General features: G+C 49.2%; 2 gene segments (V, D, J or C); one reads left to right on the top strand and one right to left on the bottom strand.

Annotated features, from left to right (window-relative positions):
• Positions 1–9670: 9670 nt before the first annotated feature.
• Positions 9671–10771, top strand: LOC125160512 (T cell receptor beta variable 30-like). The segment is given in 2 exon segments: positions 9671–9866; positions 10239–10771. Coding segments are annotated over 2 exon segments (357 nt in total).
• A 10246-nt stretch (positions 10772–21017) lies between these two features.
• The window catches only part of LOC125160503 (T cell receptor beta constant 2-like), a 181990-nt gene continuing 178231 nt past the window's right edge, over positions 21018–24776 (bottom strand). The window contains 4 exon segments of the C gene segment in view: positions 21018–21252; positions 21518–21624; positions 21759–21776; positions 22348–22734. Of these exon segments, the coding sequence occupies positions 21232–21252; positions 21518–21624; positions 21759–21776; positions 22348–22734 (533 nt within the window).

The raw sequence follows: 24776 nt of genomic DNA, 5'->3' as shown, positions 1-24776 counted from the left end.
CTCTCGAAATGGTGCTCTGCTGACCCCTTTCCATTCTAGAGATTTGGTGGCTATTCGTGTTCTTTTCTCCAGTGCCCCTCCCCGCCCCCACGTCCATGTAGGAGCTCAGTCTCTCTAGTGCGGAACCCCTCAAGGTCTTAAATCTCACACCTCTTGGGCCAAGCACGGATGCCTTTATTTTACAAGACAGTTCGTCCTCAGCATCTTTTCTCTCAGCACTTCCCATCCACCTATCGTCTCTCCCTGCCTTGGATCATTCGCTCATGCCATCCCTGGCGCCTTTCCCCTAGGGACCTCCAGCTGGACCACCCCACGTCCTGTGAGTGTGAACTATTCTGGCACCTTTTTTAAGATGCTTTTCTCAACAGGTTTTACTATGGACTGAAAAAAAGAAGATGGGGTTCGAGCCTAATGACCTTAATTCATTTAGTTCCCTGCTCAAAATAAGCGGAGTGAGACTCGGGCTCAGTCAATGGTACTCGGTAAGTGTTACATAAATCCCTCTACCTCCAAAAACACAAACCCTGCAAATCAAAGTCTCTCTCGACATTTCCCTCCCCTGCTTTATTTTTCAGAAGCGACTATCATTACCAGTCTGGTGTGCATTTTTCCAGCCCTTTATCTCTCTCTTTATTTGCATCCCTTCCTAACATATAAGCCACAGGGGAATGTATAGCAAGCAATCCATTATTACTGGTTGAATGAATGTGTCTGTGTGCATATGCATACACACGTACAGAGAAGAAGCTGCTTTGTGTATGTTTGTGAGTGTGTTTTGATATAATTCATATTGCTTTATATATATTATTCGGCAACTTGGTGTTTTTTTCTTTTTTTTCACTTAACAGCCTATCTTGGGACAATTTCCATGGTACAACACATTGCTTTATTTCATTCAACAATACTGCTGCATAGTATGGTATGTTATGGATAGTTATTTCCCATTCCTTTACGGATGGATACTTATGTGTTTCCTACGCCTTGCCACTTATAAGCAACGCCGTAACGTAAATCCTAGCAAAACTTACTGCCTGCAAGTACGTGTGTTTTTACGGAACAGTTTCTTTGAAGTGAATGGTTCCGTCAGTGTTATGTGCATTTTTAGTAAACATTGCCAAATTACCCTCCACAAAGACTACTGCAGTTTACTTTCCAGCTGTGAAAACTGAGTGCATTTCCCCACATGCCCACCAGAGTCAGATATTACTGATTCTTTTCATTTTGCCACTTTGCTGAGTGAAATGGTGTTTCTTCGTTTTTTTAAAGCTTCACATTTCACCGATCATTAGATTAGGCATCTATCTGTACGTCTATTGACCATCCTCGTTGCACGTCTATCCGTTAGACATTTTGTGGTTTTTTTTTTCGTATTTCTTGGGCCTCTCCTGGGGCTCAAGAATTAATTGCCTCGTGCTTGCCTTGTGTCTCAGTGACCTTCTCTCTTCAGCCTCTTCCATTTTCCTGTCTTCTCAGATTTCCTCCTCTTGGCTTTCGAACATACCCAGATTGCAATTTCCTTGGGATAAAAGACTTGCCTCAACGCTTCTGCCCCCTTTAACCTCTCCCTGTTCTCTCCGCCCGCCTGCTATCGTTCGGGAATGTTCACATCCACCGCCCTGCCCTCAGCACCTCTCATCAATGATACCAGTGGTTTGACTCCAGATTTTATTGACCTTTTTATGGCCTTTTAAATATTCTCACCCTCTCTTTCTGGCCACCATCTCCTCCTGGCTCCCAGGTGCCATCCATTTTTCTTCTTACTTCTAAGACTACCTGCTTCCTTTCTCAAGCTTTTTTTTTTTTTTTTTCCTTTCCTTTGTCAAAAAGTCTGGATTTTCAGCAATTCCTGTTTTTGGAATTGTGTTTGTTCTTTTCTCTCACTTGTTACTTTGGCGATCTCACCTGTTCCAGACCTTTCAATTATTATCTCTATGTAAGTACTCCCCAGTCAGTCCTGATATCTCACTAAAACTCTGGTCTTTCACTTGGACTTTTCCCTGATGAATTGGGCCACTGTAACTTCAAGATCCGAGCACTAAATTACACTTATCACCCTCCCCAACGATCCTTGTAATTTTACCAATTTTTGTGGGTAACAACAAGGAGAAAAACCTTATTTTCTAACCAGCAGAATTCTCCCTAGATGGAGACTTAACTTTGTCTACTAGAAGTTTGATGAATCACTTTCAGTGAAGGGGGACAGGGGAGTGGTTAATGCCAGAAACCATGAAGCGTGTGTAAAATGAAGTGATGATGGAACTGCTTTCCAAGGCAAGCTGACCCACGGTTCCACTTTTACAGGCTACCTCTCTTCATGACCTGAACTGTCTGGGACAGTAATGAGGATGGCTGTGGACAGAAGAGGGAAAAGGTAGCTGGCATCCAGAATGGAGATCTGGCAAAAGAACAAGCACATTTAAGAAGAATTTTATGAAGCTTTTCACTTGGTATGGAATTATAGATTTACACTATTTTTCCTTTTTTTAAAAAAATTATTTATTTAAAAAAATTTTAATGTTTTTATTTTATTTTTGAGAGAGAGAGAGAGAGAGAGAGAGAGAGAGACACCAAGCATGAGCAAGGGAGGGGCAGAGAGAGGGAGACACAGAATCTGAAACAGGCTCCAAGCTCTGAGCTGTCAGCACAGAGCCTGATGTGGGGCTCAAAAGCACAAACCGTGAGGTCATGACCTGAGCTGAAGTTGGACGCTTAACTGACTGAGCCACCCAGTCTCCCCTTGTAATTTTTTTCCCTTCTTTCCATCACTCTTCTTTTGTAGGGGGGACTCTAATTACAAGTATATTAGGACATTTGAAGTTGTCCTATACCTCACTGTTTATTTTTCAAAAATTCTTTTTCTCTATTCCATTTTGGTTTGTGTTTAATGCTATGTTAGTTCATTAATAGTTTTTTTTGTCTGCACCGTCTGATAGGCCATTCATCTATACCAGTGTATTTGTTTTTCATTTCAGATGTTGTAGTTTTCCTCTCGAAGAGTTTGATTTGGGGCTTTAAAAAAAAGATCTTCTATGTCTGTCCTTAACATGCTACATTTTCCCTATAGGCTCTTGAACATATGGGATAACTTGTAATAGCCGTGCTAATATCTTTGTCTTTTAATTCTCGTATCCGTGTCATTTCTGGGTTAGTTCTTGTTGATTCATTTTTCTCCTCATCGTGAATTATATTTTTCCTCTTCATTGCGTGCCTGGTAATTTTTTTATGGCATACCACGCGTTGAATTCTACTTTTGTATTGGGATTTTTATATTCCTATAAATATTCTTGGGCTCTATTTTAGAACACAGTTAACTCACTTGGAAACAACTTGGAAACACTTGATTCTTTTGTGTCTGGCTTTAAATATTTGTCAGGTGGGACCAGACCAGCATTTAGGCTAGGGATAATTATTCTCCACCCCTGAGGCAAAACACTTCTGAGTTCTCTACACAATGCTCCGTGAATTTTAAGGTTTTCTGATCTGGCTGGTGAGAATATGCACTATTTCTGGCCCCATGTGAAATCCAGTCACTGTTCTCTTTAATCCTTTTGGATGGTGGTGTTTCCCGTCTCAGATAGTTTCTTTGCATCTGTGCTCTGATCAGCACTCTGCTAAATACTAACGATGTGAAGATCTCTCAAATTCTCTTTCTAGGTGGCTCTCCCTTCGCAGCTCAAAGGGGTTGCTGGTCTCCGCCTGGGTTTCCCCCCTGTTTGCAACAGCCCGGAAATTCTCTCAAAGGAGCAGCTCCAGCAATTATAAAATTCACCTGACTTTTCCTGTTCTTCCTTGCCTGATGTCTAATGTCTTAACCACTATTGTTTTTTTTTTTAATTTTTAAAAATTTATTTATTTATTTTGAGAGACAGAGAGAATGAGTGGGGTAAGGGCAGAGAGAGGGAGAGAGAATTCCGAGTAGGTTCTGCACTGTCAGCACAGAGCCCGACATGGGACTTGAACTGATAAACCTTGAGATCATGACCTGAGCTGAAATCAAGAATCTGACACTTAACCAACTGAGTCATCTAGGTGCCCCTAACCACTATTGTTTGTTTGTTTGTTTATTTATTTATGTATTTGAGAGAGCGTGCAAGTGGGGGAGGAGAGAGAGAGGGGGACAGAGGATCCAAAGCGGGCTCTGTGCTGACATCAGAGAGCCTGATGTGTGGCTTGAACTCACAAACCATGAGATCATGACCTGAGCAGAAGTCGAATGATTCACTGACAGCCACCCGGGGACCCCCTAGCCACTATTGGTTTTTATATTTTGTCCCTTACTTCATTTTGGTTGGCAGTAGAAAATCAGTTATTTTTTAAAATATTTAAAAAATAAAAATGTCATTTTTACATTTATCACATATTTAGTATTGACATTTCGTCAGTCATATTTGTAGCTGGCTTGCAGTTTATGAGACCCAAATGTTAAATATTCGCAAATATCATGTGCTAGTTGTTAAACCATAGACGGAGTGACTTTGGCCCTGGAGAAAATATTTGTGTTCATGATATTAGTGCTGTACATGTAAGCTTTTTCCCTCCTTTTTCATCCTAGCCCCCAGCCTTCCCTGACAGCTGCCTTACCGACTCCATCTGGACTTTTCTATTTTTTTCATTCTGCCTGAAAGATATCCTTTAACATTTCTTGTAGTGTGTGTCTCCTAGTACTGAATTGTTTTCGTTCTTGCAAGGCTTTTGCAAGATCTTTTCACCGGCTCCAGGGTCATTGCGGGTGCGATCAGTTGAGTTAGGATGAGGTCCTAGTGGAGCAGCGTGGGCTCCTGATCCGAGAGGACTGGTGTTCTGAAAAGAAGACCGCCATGTAAGGGGGGATGTGCAGGGACAGCACCATGTGATGACAGGGGCAGAGTTGGAATTTCGGAGGTAGCTACCAACCAAAGGAGCACCAAACATTGCCAGTAAGCCAACAGAGGTAGGAACGGGCAAGAGAGAATTTCCCTCCACGTTTCAGAGGGAGCATGGCCCTGCCGTCATCTTGATTTTGGACTTCTAAACTCCAGAATTGTGAGACAATAAATTTCTGGTGTTCTAAGCCACACAGTGTGCAGGACTTGGTTACAGTGGCCCAAGGAAACTCATACAGGGGACTAATTGGATACTAGTTTCTTCATCATAGAGGGAAGCAGAACTCTCCAAACTCCTTTACCATTTGCCGTCTGAATGACTTTTCCACCTCTTACCTTCCTCGGTGGATATAAGTTATCGGAAGGCAAGTATCACATCTTATTTATTTTTTTTGTTTTCCATAGCACCTCTTTAATGTTGAAGTTAACATGCATGTAAGTTGGCAATGAAATCTGGGACCCCAAGTATGGGTAGGCAAAATAATTTCATTTTCTAAAGTTAATATCATTTTATTTTATTTTTATTAAAAAATTGTTTTAACATTTATTATTTTTGGGGGGGAGAGAGAGACAGAGAGACCCTGTGAGTGGGGAGAGGCAGAGAGAGGGAGACACAGAAATGAAAGCAGGTTCCAGGCACTGACTGCCAGCACGGAGCCTGACATGGGGCTCGAACCCACGAACTATGAGATCATGACCTGAGTCGAAGTCAGATGCTTAACCAACTGAGCCACCCAGATATCCCAATACAATTTTATTTTTAAGTCCCCATTCCATCGGGATACGCCTGGTTTATTTGGGGGTTTGTCAGGTAGGCCATGCTTTTCTCCTCATCCTTCTTCCTGGTGGTATCTAAGTTATGGAGAACTTACAAAGTGTCAAGGAATTGGAGTGCCTGGGTGGCTTGGTCGGTTAAGCGTTCCACTTCCGCTCAGGTCCTGATCTCAACAGTTGGTGAATTTGAGCCTCGCGTCAGACTCTGTGCTGACAGCTCACAGTCTGGAGCCTGCTTCGGATTCTGTGTGTCCCTCTCTCTCTGCCCCTCCCCTGCTCGTGCTCTGTCTCTCTCTGTCTCTTAAAAATGAATAAACGTGGGGCGCCTGGGTGGCGCAGTCGGTTAAGCGTCCGACTTCAGCCAGGTCACGATCTCGCAGTCCGGGAGTTCGAGCCCCGCGTCAGGCTCTGGGCTGATGGCTCAGAGCCTGGAGCCAGTTTCCGATTCTGTGTCTCCCTCTCTCTCTGCCCCTCCCCCGTTCATGCTCTGTCTCTCTCTGTCCCAAAAATAAATAAACGTTAAAAAAATTAAAAAAAAAAATGAATAAACGTTAAAAAAATGAATCGAGAGATGTGTTCTTTAAAAAGTAAAACAAACAACAAAGTGTCAAGGCATTGTCAGGCAGGGTACTCGGTCTTTGGTCATTGTTCATCTTTTCTGCAGAATTCTCATTCATACTGGGTGTTCACCATCTGTCTCCACCTATGTCTGCTCCTCTTTGGTGTGTCTGTTCCTCAACCTCTGCTGATCCATGCAGGACGCTCTATGTCTTTCCTATTTCAACCAGGAGGTCTCTCCAGTCTTGGTGGCTTCTCCCAGTTCATCTGTTCTGACACGAGTGAGAGCATGGCTATACTGGATCTATCCTGAGTTCCTGGGGGTCCTTAGAGACTGTTTTGGGTCTCTCTGTCAAGAAGCATTGTGGAGACATGTCTTTGTTTTCCATTGCTGCCGTAATAAATTGCCACAAACTTAGTGGCCCAAAACAACGCACATTTATTATCTTACAGTTCCATAATTCAAAAGTTTGACGCAGGTTTTGCTGAGCTAACACCAAGGTGTCAGCTGGGCTGAGTTCCTTTCTGAAGATTCTAGAAGAGAATCCATTTCCTGGCCTTTTGCCGTTTCTAGAGGCCATCTGCATTCCTTGGCTCGTGGCCCCCGTCGGCCTTCAAGGCCAGAAACATAGCATCTCTCCGACCCTGTTTCCATCAGCAAACCTCTTTCTCTTCTGTTTTCCCCTTCCACGTTTACGATTCTCGTGCTTACTTTGGGCACACCTGGATAATCCAAGATAATGTCCCTATTTTACACAAAGCTGATTAGGAACCTTAATTCCCCTTTGCTGTGTAACCCAACATATTCACAGGTTCTGGGAATGAGGACGTTGACAACTTGGCAGGAGCATTACTCTGCTTACCACAAGCCATTTCTACTTCCCAGTCTGTGACACAGGGGGACCGGGGACCTTGTAGTCCTCACCCTGGAAATTAGAATCACTGTCATCTGCAAGAAACTTTGAGCTTCTGATTCTGCACCTGTCTCTCATTTCTTTTCCTGATCAGGATGTAGAGGCCAGGGCACAGAGAGAGAGAGATCAGAGACGTTCAGGAACATCTCCTTTGTTGACTCGCCTCCCTTTCCATTAGCCCAAGTAATTTTTCACTCCTTTATAGAGGAACAAATAGATCCTGTAAGAATCTTTCAAATCCATCATTTAGGGAGAGATTTCAGTTTTAAAATGAAAAAGAGAAGAGTTCTATTTATTGTCATTCTCCTCACGCATAAAGCTATATCCTGTCAGTAGTGATTCATTAAGAATCTAGCATGGAGAAAGAAACCCAATATGGTAGCAAGAGGATTTGAGGCGAGGCTTGCCAGAGAGGCGGGCGCCCACCTAAGAAAGTGCCCAGAAGGGCAAGGAGACAGTGTAGTTCAAGCCAGCCTTCAGTTCAGCTTGTCTGGTTGACACCTCCTCGTCTGGGCCGGAGATATGGCTGGTTCCTCCCGCTCGGAGATGGGCGGAAACAGAGCAGAGGACTTGTATTCTCATGCACATTTCAATATATGAATGAATTGGATGAACAAGGAATATTGCAGATGGGGATGGAGAGTGAGGGATATTTTTCTAAGGCATGAACCATATGGAAGGAGCTCCAAGCTACTGAGTTGTGACAGTGATCAGGGAGTCACGCACGAGCCAGCTGGCTGCCCTGATCTGGAGGACACGTCTCTTCGCCCTCCAGTCTGTGGTGCCGTCTCTAGGGAGGAAGGCGGCATTGCTCTCGTGCGTGGTGCTGACACTGAGCCAATGCGGGCGATGAGTTACGTCCGCTCTCACGGGCGTGCGGGGCCCACACGGCCTTAGCTGGTGTGAAAGCCTGCCAGCCAAATGAAAAGATGATGCAGCCTCATCAAGAGGGAGAACAGTTCCCTTCTCCCTGTATCTGCGGCCCCTCTCTGTCTCCCTCCCTTCACTCAAGCAGTACAAATGCTGGGAGCAGACAGGAAGGAGGACAGGAAGGGAAAGAAAAGGAGAAAAGAGGCTGTGGGTATGCCTGGGGGCACGTGTCCATCTTGGGCTTACTCCCTGCAGTCCTGACTTGCATACGTGTCATACTGAGTCCTGTCAACAGACATAAAAATGGAGATTGAACAACTAATTGGCTACAGCAATTTTTCATGTGTTCTAAATGTTCACAGGATGCATGCTATGCTTACCACTTGCTTTACCATTATTTAAATAAATACTATAAAAGGATTCATTCAACTGAAAAGGATTTTTTAAAAAAACCCAGAATACAGTCCCACAAATACAGTGTGGCAGCTGAAACTCTGTTAGAAGCCAGAACCCCAGCGTGAACTTTGAATTGTGTTACTCGACCCTGATGAAATGGGACGCATCACAAATGCCCAATGTGCTGCAGGCTCACTCTCCCTGTTGGGTCACTTCTACTGCCTCCTTTCCTAGGTGCTCACCTTAAACCACTCCATCACATGCAACCCAAAGTGATCATTGTTTTGAAAACGAATCGTTCAGGGGACAGAGCACGGCAAAGGAAGAGGGCAGAGGAGGTTCTGAGGCACTCGTCGGCCGTCTTCCCGCCATCTTGGGGTCTTACGACTCATTTCAGCAGAATGAGGTTCTACCAGCTGCCTAGCAGATTCTCAGCCTTAGCTATTATGAACTGATGGTCTGGCATTGCTTCTTGCGTCTCTGTCATTCCCTCAGCCCCCCACCCCCATCCCACCCCACTGTAAATCTTCTCGTCTACTGCAGGCACAGGCTTTCCCTGGACTTCAAAAAACAGCCAACCCTTGTAAGAGTTGCCTGTACCCGGCAACATGCATCTGTCAACCAGTTTGTAAGTATTATACTCCTTTTACTTTTATAGATGACAGAATTGAAGATCAGGACTTTCTAAGAGTTCCTAAACCAGAAAGAGGTAGGGCTGTGATTTGAACCCCAATCTGTTTGATCCTAAGTCCCCATGACGTTTTCACTACTCGTGTTGCATTTTGGAGCATAAATTAGATCTAGTGAGGTCCTTAGAGGCACACAGAACCCAGGTTCTAACTTTGATGGGTTCAGTAGTTGACTCTGCCTGTCCAGGTCTCAGATTCTGTCTGCCAGGGACGAGGAGGTTGCAGATCCCTCGGTTGGCTGTCAGAACAGCTTCCTTCCCTCAGAACTGAGCCTTTTTTTGCTTTGAATACCCTGAAGACCTAAATCTCTTGAGCTGTGATCCGCTTTGGTCTCCTTTCCAGCCACCCAGGTGACATGTCCTAAAGCCGGTTTCCAGCTTCAGAGACTGAGATCTCTTTTCATCATCCTGCCAGGGTCACACTTTCTCTGACGGTTTCGAAGCTTCTCGATGGTCTCTAGGGGGAGCCAGAGAGTCATCTGTTGTTTACAGGGAAATAATGAGTCATTAAATATATTTACATACTAGGACTTGCAGGATTTCAATAAAGATAACCAGTGCAGGGTAAAGCTGGTTCCCAGGGAGGATGGGGTGATTCATCACACACTTAAGAAAAGACCAGCCTCATTTCCGCCCCAGCTTGAGGGGAAATGAGGGCTCTGTTCTGTGGCAACAGGTCTGCGAGAGGGAGGGGCCCCACAGCCACAGCTCTGGCCCAGATGAGCCCACCCGTACCAGATGAGCCGAGGCTGGCTTGAACTATGTCCTGCTGCCTCCTTGCCCTTCTCCTGGGCACTTTCTTAGGTGGGTACCACTCTCTCTGGCAAGCCTCCCCTCAAGCCCTCACGCCAACCCCATGCATCCAGAGCCTCAGCTGTCAGATTGACCTCTTTGGTACATTCCTTCCATTTTCTGGAATAAATATGGGACTTGAATCCCAGGGGCTGGCGTGCTGAATCTTAGTTTTCTCTATCCTCTGGGAAGGAGTTTGCTCTCGTGGTCTCCCCTTGTCCGGTGTCCCTCTGCGCCCTTGGCCAGAGAGAGGGTGCAGTCTACTCTTTTTGATGGATCCCACGTGCCCGAGCCATGGGAGGGCCTGAGCCTCCCCTATGTCAGGCAGGAAGGCAAGCTTGGCTGGGATCCTCCACTCTAAGTGGCCTTTCACATTTCCCTCAGGTGTCAGCGCTCAGACCATCCACCAATGGCCACCTGTCAGCGTGCGGCTTGTGGGCAGCCCGCTCTCCCTGGAGTGCATAGTGAAGGGGGAATCAAACCCTTATCTGTATTGGTACCGGCAGGCCGAGGGAGGGCCCCCCCAGCTGCTCTTCTACTCCCTAAATATTCACCAGGTAGACCCTGAGGCACCACGGAACTTCACAGCCTCCAGGCCCCAGGACGGCCAGTTCATCTTGAGTTCTCAGAAGCTCCTCCTCAGTGACTCTGGCTTCTACCTCTGCGCCTGGAGTCTCACACCGAGCCGGGCAAGGTAGACATCTGTGCAAATACCCCACCCTCTCCGGGAGCCCTCCCTCTGGGGTTGGGCGGAGGATATTTGGGTTTCTGGTTGTCAGCCAATGTGAGAACAACAGAATCCAGCCAGATTCTCCTAAAGAACTTCACTAAGTTCTCAGGGAGAAGAGAAACGTATTCACGTGCGGGTCCCGCGAATCGCACACACACGGTCAAGTCCCCAGTGTACGGATGCCTAAGCCTAGGCTGTTACCCTCCAGCCCTCAAAGTGAGCTGGACCCTGCCTCACACCCTGTTGTCTCAAAGTCCCGTCTGTCCACACTGGGGAGTGAGAGAGTCGGGAAACACCTGCAGCAGGATGTGGTGTGGTGGCGGACAGGTGGACAATTACGAAGATGCCGACTCAGGTGACTTACTTGGTTAATTTCAGTCACCTGGAGAGTCTCCTTTTGTTGATCTTTCTGTGGTAAATAGACATCTTGGGGGAGCTTGGGTGAGGCTCTGCGGCGGGGAGGAGCCGAGGCGTTCAGCCGACTGTTCTCGTGTCGGCTAGAAGTGCGCATTTGTTAGTGGCAGAAACCACACTGAGGGATTTTGACTATTGATTTGGATTTTAGGCTTTTTAATTCGTGTTCCACTGTGGCTCATCCCTTGAAGCGAAAGAGGGAGCAGAGAAGCAGATGGTGACCAAAGAGATACAAGAGACAGGAAAAGGATGAGGGCACGCGTGTATGATGCTAAAACCCTAAAAAGAGAAATTATTTGGATGAGCATGAAGGAGAGGAAAAGGCTTCTGGGGGTGGCTGGGAAGAGATGCCACGGTTTCCCTGGCAACCAAACTTCCTTCCTCATCCCTGAGTCCCTCATTCGTCCCTCGTCCTCCTTATTCTTAACAAGGTTTTCTTTTCTAATGTCCCTTGTGCTCCACGAGGGGGCACAAGAATCTTAAAATACTCTGTCCCTGGGATCACTTCATCTGGGACAATTCAGACATTTGTTTTTATTTTCAGCATCATTCGATCTGCAGAGGGAAGTCTGAGACAGAGACGCGTAGTGTTGGAGATGGTATTTAATAATGCCCCGGGGCTCCTATCGCCCCTTCAGTATCTACTTACGTATTAAGCAGCTATTATGTGCTGGGCACTCTGAGCCATCACAGGGATCAAAAAAGAAAAAAATGGAGTGCACTCAAGACGGTGCTGGGCCTAGTCACAGCATGGTTTTAATCAAGGCTCTTGGTTTGCTTTTTTCCCCATGTGTGAGAATATTAATTGACGAAAGCAATCAGTAATGCCATGACCACAAAAGGAAAGATGCTTTTACGGCACAAGTTTGGTTCACAATGAAGAGTAAACGATGTTTCAAGCCAATGTTTATTTGTTAACTGATTATTGAGCGTTGGTGGAATTGGATCTCTCCCCGAAACAGTGCTGTCTGATAACTTGGAGTTAATAGACTTTAGAACAGGCTTAGTTTCACATAAAAACTGAGCAGATAACAGAGAAAGTTCTCACATTTGTTCCTCTGATCCCCCTGTTTCCTGTTATTAACATCTGACATTGGTGTGGTATATTTGTTACGTTTTTAAAAAAATTTATTTATTTTTGAGAGAGCGCGAGAGAGAAACAGAGTGAGAGTGGGGCAGGGGCAGAGAGAGGGAGACACAGAATCCGAAGCAGGCTCCAGGCTCTGAGCTGTCGGCATAGAGCCCGATGCAGGGCTTGAACCCATCAACCATGAAATCACGACCTGAGCCGAAGTTGGACACTCAACTGACTGAGCCACCCAGGCGCCCCTGTTACATTTTATGTCTTACCTGTCTATGGTTTTTGACAAATATGCTGTGTCCTGTATTCCCCATGGCAGCGTCCTGTAAACAGTCTTACTGTCCCAGATCTCCTGCACTTCACCTGTTGACTTCTCCCCTCTTTCCCTGATCTTTTCACTGTCTGTATATTTTTAAGGCATTTAGTTTTTGAGGCTAAATTTACTAGTTGTCTTAACCTTGGGCGAATTATATCATTTCTCTTTCCTCAACTGTCAAACTGATTGGATTAAGTATATTAAATGAGGTGATGTCATGTTATAAAGCCCTATTACAGGGTCTGATTTTCAACGGATATTATTTTCCTCTTTTAGCTTACAAGATATTTTGATTCCAACTCACCCAAAAGAAAGACTTATTTAAAAAAAAAAAAACATTAAATTTTAAGCTATGTATTAAATATTTTAAAATGCTGAGCACACTCAGATGGCAAGCCCGCGAAATTTTCATCCTGTGTGGTACCCATTCTGATAGGGGTGCTTTCTGGTGGGGTTTTATGCAGCTTCAGAATCCTTCCTAACTGAAAGGGTTCCAGGTAATCACCACTCATCAGGTGGAGTTGGTAGGAGGGTTAAGACAGATTTTTCATTCCTATAAGATATTCAGAAGTTCTGGAAAACCTCATGAGGGGGATAGAATTTTAGCGAGTGTTAGGTTTTTAGGAGTCTAGTATTTAGATAAACAGAATGTCATTCTCAGCCAGAGTCTGTTTCAGTAGAAATGTGGAGGTCCCAGTGGATATCGTGAGTTCCAGGAAAGCCGTGAGTGAACAGCTCTGATCATTGCACCGAGCGACAGAGAGACGAGAGGACATTAGTAGGTCAGGGGAGGCTAGTCGAGGAGAGACTCGAAAACCATCCAAATTCATCAAGACAAATTCCTATCCTCCATGTTCCTGCCCTAGTCATGACTATGAGTCCTCGTCCCTAACGGTTTCCCCATGTCTAAGGGCTCAGAGATCTACAGTCGCCTTAATTTCAGGGGACAGAGGAAAGCAGCCCAGACACCATCTCCTGCCACGAAGTCACCAGTCTCACTTACGCCTGGGGCAGAGGAAGCTGCCTCCTCTCTAGGAGAGGTGCCAGGACCCCGTTCTTGGCGGACTCTGGAGGTGTGTCAGGAAAACCATTCCCACGCTTGTCATTCCTAGGCCACCGACGTGTGGAAGACCCCAAGCTACACGCTGGTGGCCAGCAAACCCCCACGCACTCCTGGGACCGATAGGGAGAAAGCCGGGGCCTCTCTCTAGTCAAGGAAGATGGGGAAGGCCCAGGTTTGGGGAGCTGGTGACACTGAAATTGGGCTGCTTCGTCTTTTTGTCCAGGATTATATGCTTTGGGTTGAGCGTGTCCCAGCCCTGTGAGCTGCTGCAAAGCCGGCTTGGCCTGTTGTAGAGCCTGTCATTTCCTAGTCCCTCCTTCAGGGTATTGTCTCTCTCTGGTTTTCTGTTGTCTCTGCACTCAGGTCTCCCTCCTCCTCTTTCCCAGATGGGGTAGAAAATATCTGTCACGCAGACCTCGCAGACCTTAGCAGTAGGGGACGATGCTTCGAGAAACCCAGGGAGTCAGGCACACAGACACCTGCCCAGATACCCAGGGACCGTCCATTTTCAGTCTGTTGATTATCTAGGGCTTTTTTTCCTGTGACTCATTAGCCCCTCTCATTAGATGACTGGAAGGAAGTTGGGGGGGGCACAAGCGGGGGTGGGGGGCCCATTTAGGGGACAGGTGGGAGGAGGGAGTTGCCTGAGGGATGTGGGGCCAGAAGGGACCCCAGTTGGGTCAGAGCAGTTTTGCAAGCTGTTTTCATTCCTCACTATCTCCAAGGTGCCCCCTGCGGCCTCTGCTGGGGCGGGGGGTCGGAGGGGGGGGGTCCGCCTCCAGCAGGTGTAGATGCCGGGTTGGGGGCGGGGAGGGCTGCATGGGACGCTCAGGTGCCTAGATTCCCCCTCCAGAGGGGTTTTCCTCTCCTCTCTGTAGCTGTATTTTCCACCGCCAGGGTGCTCGTCTGAGGCCCAGGTAGAAAGAGTGGCAGGGAAGGGGTGGGGGCGGGATGGGGATGTGGTGAGTGTGGTTCTCGTGGTCCTCAGAGGGCGGGTGGTGGGGGGAAGGACTTTCACAGGCCCCCAGATGCAGGACCTGGTAAATGTCAAACCACATCCTGTTGTGAGTCCCTGAGATGCTCCAGGGGCAGGTGGGTGTCTGTTGTTACTTGGGCTGATGTTGCTCAGAGATAAACAGCTCAGCAGCCCGCACTGGGCTCAGACACCCCCAAACCTGCCCCAGTTGTCTCCTCAAAGACCCCAACCTGCATCTCTTTACTTCCTGCCTTTGATTCCAGGCCACTGTCCTTTCAACACTAGTTTCTTCTCCTCCTTCGGGGCCTGGCCTCTTTCCTGGAGAAGGGCCAGGGAACAGGTGTCAGGCTCCAGGTGCCGGTTGTTAGCACGGGGTTCCCGGGTCAGCCCATCCCCCTCACACCAGAGGCAGCCTCTGAGGCTCGGTGGCTCAGTGAGTGATTTGGGTCTGGGGAGAACTTAGATCCCCTGAGTTATCTCCCTCATGGTGATTCGGGGCCTGAAGACCTCGGATCACCGAATCAGAAGAGCAGAGTTTGAAGATTATTTAGACATCACTCTACCCCATCTCGTTACTTCACAGCCGAGGAGATGGAGGCACAGGAAGCGACATGAGCTGTCCAGGGCCACGCGGCTGCGGACGGAGGGGGACCAGAAGCGAATGCTCTGCGTCAGAGCAGCTCCTGGATCTCAGACGAAGCTCAGAGGAACGTGGGCTCCATACTGAGCTGTGATCTCGCTATGAACGTCATGAGCCACTTGTGTAAGGACGAGAAAGGCGCAACGGTCAGACCTGAGTGGCAGTTGGAGGGAGGGGTGAATACGATGACCACAGCTTTAGACTCCTCAGAAACTAGACCGGTTGGAGAGATGAGCTGACGAACTGCGATAAAATGAAACAAGTCTTCCTGTTTCCCCTCCTCCGCCTGCCTCCCTGCCCCAGAAAGAGAAGAGCAAAGGTCTGCACACAGGAAAGCAGCATATGGCTCCTTTGCAAGACCTGTGAGAAAGACCCAGGGTCTGAGTCAAAAGTGAGCTCTGCGAGCGGGTACAGGATGTTGAACATTGCTCTAACGGACCCAGTGTGGACGGCATCGAAACTGAGGAGGCAGAGCTCTCTCTCTCCCCTATGTAGGTCAGAGCCCACCTGGTGCTGCCTTCCGGGCCGAGCACCACGCTTTTAGAAAAGTGGGAGGGTAAAAACAAACATAAATGTTTTCAGAAGAGGGTGGCTGGGCTGGGGAGAGTCGGAAGTGCTCCAAACTGGGCCACCTGAGGAAAACATCCTGTGCATTGCATAGCGTGTGCGTTAATAAGATGAAGCCACCTTATGAAGTCAGGGTTGTGATTCAGCCCATTTTATAGGAAGGGAAGCTGAGTGTCCAACGTGATCGTATAGCTGATAAGAGCAGAGCTGAGGCTGGAACCTCGGTGTCTTTGGCTTAAAAGTCTATATTCTTTGTTGTCATCCTGTTCTCTCTCTGCTGTATGCTTTCCCTCCGCTGCACGCTCAAGCTTTTAAGGGTTCTGTTCATTCTGTCTCTCACAGACGTGTGGACTCAGCTGGGGTGGGCTTGCTAGCTGTCAGAGGAAGTGTTCTCATGGGAGCACCATGATGGCCAACGAGGGGCACTACAATGGGATGGATGGATCCGCGAACAGGATAGAATTCTTCATGAGAGCCATCCGGTGATGAAATGGCCTGCTCAGATAGGGGGTTCTCTGTTCCCAGGACAGGTCAAACATAACTGGGGGGGGGGGTGGGGTGCAAGACTGCAATGCATGCTCCCTTACCACACAGAGTGTATATGATTCCCAGCCCCAGTCAAGAAGAAGTCTTACCGTGGGAGTGAGGGTTCCAGAGGACCGAGCTGGAATCGCTGGAGTGGCCCAGGACTTGGGCAGGAGTGGTCATGCCCAGGACCACCCTCAAGCCACTATCTTAAAAACCGCTTCTTTATGTCAATGAGTTTGATCGGGAAGCAGTAGGGCACTGGGTCCACAGGAAGCCCTGGGGTTCAGTCTCCTGTGAAGACCACACTTCATGCTCACGGAGGACAGCTGAGATAAGTTAGAGCTGGCTGATGACACTATCCTGGGGAGATAGTCACAGCCGTGGGCTCATTTTCAGGTCCTTCTTGTTGACATACAGATCCACTCACTGATCTCTGGGACCCCATGTTTCCCAAGGAGGGAACCCTATTAGGAGTGAAGTACAAAAAAGTAAAGATAGTGGGTGGAAATGGAGGAGAGTCCCAATGTAATTGGGACTGTGGGCATGTGGTGAGCAGAGACTATGTCCTCTGTTGGAAGGACATGATTCAGGACATGGTTCGGTGCTGTCACAGTAAACCCTAAAGAGAAACAGACAGGTATATTATGTTAAGGAACCCGGGGACCTCAGCTCCATAAACACAGCTCGAGAGAAGAAAGTCTCCAAGATGGGAGGGGAGGATATCCAACTGTGGACTGAGGCAGGAAACATTTTGTTTGGTTAACATCTCAGATTATGGGGTTATCGAGGCCAAGCAGTCACCCTTCTGGTAACTATGGGAGTCTGCCACAAGCAATGGGAATGAACCATAATTAAAATTGTTGCCCAGGCTTGATGGCCTTCCAGGCTCTGTGTCTTATACGGGCATAGAGTAATTTCCATGGACGGGGCAAAAGTGAACCGGGTGATGACAGTTTGAGAAGAGGTCAGTGGGTGAGCAGAAGAGCAATCCATCCATATGTCAGGCGTCATGCTGAGAATTGATATGGGTGTTGTAGCCATTTGTGATCTCCACCAGCATCTGCTAGCACCCCTAAATGAAAATATGTGTAGGCAGGAGCGTGTTTTTGTGGTACACGTATAGTTTCAAGAGAGGGCTCAAGTACCAGTCCTCCGTTCTCACATCCATGATCTCACGAATGCTCCTCCTACATAGGACATTTAGGGCTGTGTGTCACACTGACTGTTAGGGGCTGAGATCAGTCAGGCTGCCCTTCCCTGGGTCCCTATGGAAGAAGAAAAATAAGGAAACGTCTTATGGCAGGAAATGGATATATTAGTATCTATCAGGATCTTCCCCCCACCTTGTTCTACAATCCTATTCTCTTTCTTCTCCCCCCTCCCTCCTCCCTAGTTATTTACTTAAGAGAGAAAAAACATCTTTGTCTCTTGGATGGTCCCAGCACCTTCTTCCCCCATCCCCGTTGCCCAGCCTGTGTAGCTTGGCCATGAGCCATGCAGTAGGAAGGTGTGTGGGTCTTTGCCGGATACTTGTGCTGATAGAAAAATTCTTCTGGGCAAGTGACGGTGGCTTGAGCAGCACTTCTCCATAGGAATCTCATCCCCCACCAGGATGTTCTTCTGATTACATGACCAGTTGGATGCTCCCTTTTCCCTCTTAATTTCTAAGTAAATCTCTAAAGGTCACAGGGTTGAGGTTCTTCTCCTGGGGAGCTGCCCATGACGAGTCCGGCTGTGTCCCAGCGATGGTGAGAACTTGGGGGCCCTAGACATCCTCCTAGAGATGTTTTGCTTCTAAGTTTCTTCATTCAGTAAGCATGTTTTGCCCCTGTACTGGTCTCACTTGTGGAGTTTGTCCCTAGATTACCTTCTGCCCACAGGTTTCTTCAATGGGATGAAGTTTAAGTGAACCTTGAGTTGGAACAGGCAGACAGGCCTGGGCCAATGATGAGTTGCTTCAGTGGTGTCCCATTACAGGGATAACTCTGAACCCAGAAACTCTTTGGGGGCCCCTTTATTTTTATTTTTTAAAAAATTAAAAAAATGATTTATTTTTGTGAAAGAGAGAACACAAACTGGGGAGGGACAGAGAGAGAGGGAGACACAATCTGAAGCAGGCTCCAGGCTCCGAGCTGTCAGCACAGAGCCCGACGCAGGGCTCAAACTCACAGACCACGAGATCATGACCTGAGCCGAAGTCGGATGCTTAACCGACTGAGCCACCAGGCACCCCACTTGGGAGCCCCTTTAATTGGAAAGGCCACATATCCTACTTTGCTGGGACAATCCTTATTCACCTCCTTTGTCCCAGAATCCCGTCTCTCGCTCTCAGTAGTGTCCCCGTTCATGCAATAAATGTTAGGATTGCCTTACATCTAACCTGTCTTTGCTCAGTTTCACCTGGGGAAGGATGGATGGGATGCGCAGTATTGGTTCCGAAAGACCTACTTAGAAACCAGAGAGAGGGACAGAGGCAGAAGAAGTTAACTTCCTAGTGCTGGGAGTTGAATACTGGGGAGCTGGGGGTGTTGTCTGAGGGAGACAAGGAAGCAGCTGTAAAGATTTGGGGAAGGAGGCTCTCCTTGGGTCAAGCGGGCTGTGGGGTGGGGACTAGATGACATTTGTAACTTTCTCCATCTCTATTACGTCTCCTGGAGCGGGCAGGTAGAGGCTCATTCATCTCCAGAGGACATTCCTTGGGTCCTCACCTCCGCCCACATCCTCCCAGCTGCCAGTGCCCCTGCTCAGCAGGCCCCTTATGAGGATCACCAAGCCTGCAGGCCCCATTTCCTATGGGGGGGGTCTCCTCTTCCCACCTCCCCTCCATCTCTGTCCTGCTCTTGCTCAGTCCCCCTCACTTCTCTGCACTCACAAATGCCTGTCCTCGATGCCCTGTCCCCGGCCACCCCCTCTGGCCCACACAACACCCTCCTCTCTCTGAGGCACGTTCTTGTCCCTTCTGTGCCTACTGTCCCTGGCCCACCTTTGTGAGGAAGAGCCATGCCTGTCTAAAGCATGGGAGGTGCTGCTCTTGTAGGTACTGGTCTAGGACCTAAACCCCCCCATTTGGGGACTTCTTAGTCATTATAAAAACAAATGAACAACAACTAAAAAACTGCTGCTGTTTGAGAAATCTAGAAATAATTACAACTGATGGGAAATTGCAGGCGTGTGAGGCATTCCCAGGGTCACCCCCGCCCTGGGCCATGTCCTTTCCCGGCCTGTGTGAGCTGGGTCTAGAGAACCCTTAACCACCCCCCTCCCCGGTTCCTAGACACTCAGTGCAGTGGGATGAATAGCATCCCCCCAGAATTCATGGCCACCCAGAACCCCAGAATGTGACCCAATTTGTAAACAAGGTCTTTGCAGATGTAAACTTTTCATCTCGGGATAAAATCCTTCTGAATTCAGGGTGTGTCCTAAATCCAACGACTCATGCTGTAATAGGAAAAAATAAGGGGAAAATCCAGGCCCAAGAACATGGGAAGAAGGTGATGTGCAGACAGGCCTAAAGTTGGAAGGATGCTGTCACAGCCAAGGGCCACCAAGAATGCCAGAGGTGGGAAGAAGAAGAGAAGATTCTCCCCCTGGAGCTTCTAAAAAGGGATGCGGCACTGCCCACGCGTTGGTTTTGGCCTTCTGGCCTCCAGAACAGCGAGAGAATAAATTTCTACTGTTAAAACCATCAAGTTTGTGGTTCTTTGTTACTGCAATGCTAAGGAACAAATAAACCCAGGGATCAAGGTCCCTTTACTCTGTTACTGTGGGTCCTGGGCTGGAGGTTGGGGGCAGCTACTCCAACGTCACCCGGGAACAGTCACACCCCTCTGGCCACTACTTGGAAAAGCTTCCTGAATTTCCATCTTCAAAAGAATGTGCCGCAGTTTCCCGGCTTACCAGCCATTTGATCTGCGAACGGTGGCTTCCTTACCAGTGGAGTAGGGAGAATGACACCTGTTTCTAGGGTCACCGTGGGGATGAACTGGGGCACCTTTGTGCCTCGTCCAGCCCCAAGTCTGGAACCAAGCAGGCTACCAAAAAGGGATGCCACCTTCCTCAATCTTTCTCAGCTTTCAGACTTCCTTCTCACCCCTGACTTTCTGCCTAAGCCAGCTTATCTCTGGTCTCTCTCACCAGTCTGTGCCTTCTTTCCCCTGGTGCATCCCTCCCTTCCCCTGGTGCAATGTTCTACCACAGTGACTGTGATTTGCTTGTGAACCCAGAGTTTGCCCCAGGAAGATAACTGTCTCTGCCCAGGCGGATGTGCTTGACAGGCTGCATTTGGAGTGGCCTGCTCTCCATCCCACCGAGCGAAGGGTCACTCAGGTGTCACACCTCAGCCCCTACCGGACCCCACCTCCCCCCCCCCCCCCCCCCAGGGCCTGCCTCCACATGCCCCACTTCTGTGAGATCTCTGGACTTCACTTATCAGGGGTTTCAACTCTGTGCCTTCTTCGGGATTCTTCTAGATAGGCAGACTGGAACTAGGTCTGAAGGAGGCATTAAGAACAGACGTGGATAAAACCTAAATGCATAATAAATGAAACTTGAGTCTCGAATTGAGAAATGACCAAGCATTCCAACACACAGGTTGCCCTGCCCTATGCCCCATGCCAAGGTGGGGTTAGGGCTCTCTTGTGCCCAGCCCCTTACCCTGCAGACCAACCCCACACACCGGGAGCCTGGGATGGCTGGTGTGGATCAGGGAGCCCATCCTCCCTCAGGATGAACGGGAGGAAGCAGCATCGCTTAGGAAGAAGGGTCAGTGGTTTCATGTGCCAGAGGGCTGGTGCCTTCGCTAGGTCTTTGGAGGGCAGAACTTCACAGACACTTCTGAGACACAGCCAGGCCTGGCACGATGCTTTTTATTGTTTTAGTCTCTTTCAGTGTCAGGGCTGAGGAGCTCAATCCACAGGGAAGTGGGGCGAAGGGACAGATAACCCGGCAGGAAGGAGATAAGAGGCGGAGAGAGAATCACGCTTTTAGAAACACAGGCTGGAAGCATGGAAAGGAGAATCCGGGGTGAGGATTATGAACTCAGGATACGCTTTTGGAGCTGGCCTCAGGAATCCTTTCTCTTGACCTGAGGAAGAGAGGGCATTGTCAGGGTCCCAGGGGCCACGAACAGTAGGAGAACCTGACTCTGCGCCCGGCTTGGGGTACAGCCGCTGGCTCTCCCCATCCTCTGGTGCCGCATCCTGTAACGTTCTCCCCAGTCTGGCAGCCACCTTATAATTTCTTTGAGATGCAGGAAATATCAGGCCCGGGTCGGGCTCTGCGGTCCCCTCACATTCCAGGTTCTACCCTCTCCCTCCAGCCTGCCCGCCCCATCCTGCCCGCCTCTGTACCTTGGCCATCAGCGCGAGGATGCCGACCAGGATGGCATATAGGGTGGCCTTCCCCAGCAGGATCTCATAGAGGATGGTGGCTGACAGGACCCCCTGCTGGTAGGACGCTGTGGGCGGGAAAGGACAGCACAGAGCTCCCTGTGAGCCAGTGCCCCTGGCTCCCCCTCGCCCCCAGGGTCCAGGGGTGCCCCAGCTCTGGTGCCAGGGAGGCAGAGAGGAAGTGGGGGAGAGGGTCACTCACCCGAAGTGAAGCCACAGTCTGCAAGAGAAAAGGGGGAGGGAAATGGATGAGAGACCCCACCTCCTAAGGCAGAGGAAGAGCTGCTAAGTCGGGCACACCTGAAACTAACCCGGTGTCACCTGTCAACTGTACTCCAGTTAAGAACGACACGAAGGTCACTAACATGACAGGCGGAGTCCGCCTCGCAGGTGGGCACGGACTCCCAGGCTCAGACCAGCCCGCTCTCAGGCTGGACGGTCCCTCCTGTGCTGAGCCAGCGCAGCCTCGTCATCCCTGAAACCCGTGGAACGTGGTGGCACGGGGGTGGGGGCACCCCGCTCGGAGCTGAGCCCCACGGGCTGGGACACTGAGGGGCCCCAGCGGCAAGGCCTTGCGGGGCTGAGGATGCGGGGGGGGGGGGAGGGGGAGAGGGGGGGAATGAGCCCGAGGGGCCCACTCACCCTCAAAGTGGGCTTTGGTCTTCCCTCTCTGCCCCACCCCACCCACCCCCCGTTTTCTGCATCCAGTCTTTCTGGTCTCCTGCCTGCCTGCACCCCCCCTTTCTGTGCCCCAACTCACCCCCTGCCCATCCCCCCGGCCCCCCACTCACCTGCTCTGCCCCAGGTGTCGGCACTGACGTTCTGGGTGACGGGTTTGGCCTCGGGGTAGTCCCACTGGTCATCCTTCCCGAGCCCGTGGAACTGGACCTGGCAGCGGAAGTGGTTCCGAGGGTTGTGCCAGAAGGTGGCGGAGACCCTCAGCCGGCTGCTCAGACAGTAGCTGGACACATTCGCGCCGGACTGTTCCTTGTAGGGCTCAGGGTCCGTGCTGACCCCGTCGCGCACCTCCTTCCCGTTCACCCACCAGCTCAGCTCCACGTGGTCGGGGTAGAAGCCTGTGGCCAGGCACACGAGCGTGGCCTTCAGGGTCCGGGAGATCTCTGCTTCTGATGGTTCGAACACTGTGACCTTGGGAGGGCTCACCTTTTTCAGATCCTCTGCAAGGGAAGAGGGGTTGGGGCCAGGCCTGGTCTGAGAGCTGTCTGGGTTTGGAAGGACAGTGTGTGTGTGTGTGTGTGTGTGTGTGTGTGTGATGGAGAGGGAGACAGAGAGAGACAGAGAGACAGAGACAGAGAGAGCTGGAAATGGGGTCATCCTAAAGCAAAATTATGGAGTTGTAGGTCCTGTGTGTTTGGGGGTCACTGTCCCATTCCTCTGTCATTGTTCTCCTGCCTTTCCTGTCCTTTGTAGTTACCCTACAGACATTTTGAGTAATGTCCCTTCTTTAATGTTATTTGATTTCTTCTCCATCAGTAAAAGCTCACCTGTCTACATTTCACCATATTATGTAGTAGTTATTTCAGGGGATGAGCACAGGATTGGAATCAGAATAATAGGATCCAAATCCTAAAACTTGACGTTGCCCACCACTGTGACTTTGGGATGATGTCTTAATTTCCCTGCATCATTCTTCCTTCTTGTGAAGGGAGGATTAGGACATTGACTCTCCAGAGGGGCTGGGGGGTTTACGTGATGTAAACATTCAGAAGGCTCCCGTCCTGAGCCGGTGAATTGCATCTGAATCTAAGAGGCTCAGGTGTAATGGGGAACTGGGGATAAGGGGGGCATTTGGGGGCTGGGGATTTTCTTCAGATGACAATATACAGATGGCATAGGGTCGTGCACCTGTGTGAGGGTACACTTTTGTTTTATGGTGTGCTCATGAGAATGTGAGATTTTCTGCCTTTTTTTTTTTTTTTTGCGGTTCATGAGGTCATCCTGGCCATTCGTCTGCCTTCGGGTACCCCCCAAGGTTCCTAAGCTCAGACGGAGAGCAATGTCTCCTTATGTCAAATTCAAGGATTCCTCAACCTTCTTTGCTCTTTTGCTTCCAAATGTTATCCTTTTTTTTCTACCAGTCAGCTCCCTAAATAAGCATCTGAGATCCTCAGAGCAAATTCTTGCTAGCAGTTGCTTTGAGACAAGTTTTGTCCTGAGCGTCTCCTCTGCAGAGTCGTGGGTAAAGGCCCAGGCCACCTTCTCATCAGCCTGGCTCACTTCTCCTGGGCCTGCTCTCCATTCATTGTATCCCACTCCTTTGCTTTCTGCTGATTTTTTCGTTTGTTTCTTGGCAATTCTGTTAAAATGCAAAATCTCATTCTTATGAGAATCTAGTTTAGCTTGGAAGATGGAGAAAATGTTCTTCTAGGGGATGCTTCACATTTCTAGGGCTCTGACCTAACTTCCAGGGCCAGCCTCATGGGTGTGTGACCCGTGTTCAGGACCCCACGTTTACAAAGGCCCCACTCTTGGCTTCCCGGCTGCTGTCACCGTCTTGAAATTCTTAACAAGAGCCTGGCATTTTCCTTTTGAGCTGATCTGGCCTCCCAACCTGTCAGCTTCCTCTCCCTGCAAACGTCTACTTGCTAACTGCCCCTATGTCCCTAGGTTTTTCCTGGCTGACCCAGCCTGAAGTACTAACAGGCTAACTAATAGCTATACTGCCCGGCTCCATCAACCTCCCTGCTCAGCCTGGCGTCTTCAGTCTTGTCTCAAAGACCCTGGCTCTGGAATTGTACCAGCTTTCCTGGGGCACCCCTCTGACCCCCTCATTGGCAAACACTCAGTCCTTCCTGCAAAATTAATGATGTCCTTTGAGCCACGTGTGATGTTTACTGGCAGGACAAACAGGACCTGGACGGCACTCTAGGGCGCTGTCTACACAGCTCCTTGTGAGGCCGGGTCACTTTATCCTTCCATGTTTGTGAGTCCCTGCGGGGTGTGGGTGAGCTTGCCTAGGTGGGTGTAAGTTTGGTACCAGTGAGCCTCTGTTTGTATCCGCTCTGTGGGTTGGACTAGCCTCAGGCAGATTTGTGAAGTTTCTTTCTTGTTCCCAGTCCACCGTCACATATAGCCAGCCCTCCTCTCCATTATCCACAGGTCAAATCCTGTCCCTCCTCTGGCACTGGGCTCACCCTCTGCCCTCACCCCCCAGGGACCACCTAGGGGAAGGGTGGGGAAGAGAAGGGCTGAATGATAA

The sequence above is a fragment of the Prionailurus viverrinus genome, chromosome A2 (assembly GCF_022837055.1).
Source record: "Prionailurus viverrinus isolate Anna chromosome A2, UM_Priviv_1.0, whole genome shotgun sequence".
In the NCBI taxonomy this organism is placed as follows: domain Eukaryota; kingdom Metazoa; phylum Chordata; class Mammalia; order Carnivora; family Felidae; genus Prionailurus; species Prionailurus viverrinus.
The sequence above is the reverse complement of the archived record's forward strand: the minus strand, read 5'-3'. Positions and strand labels throughout refer to the sequence as shown.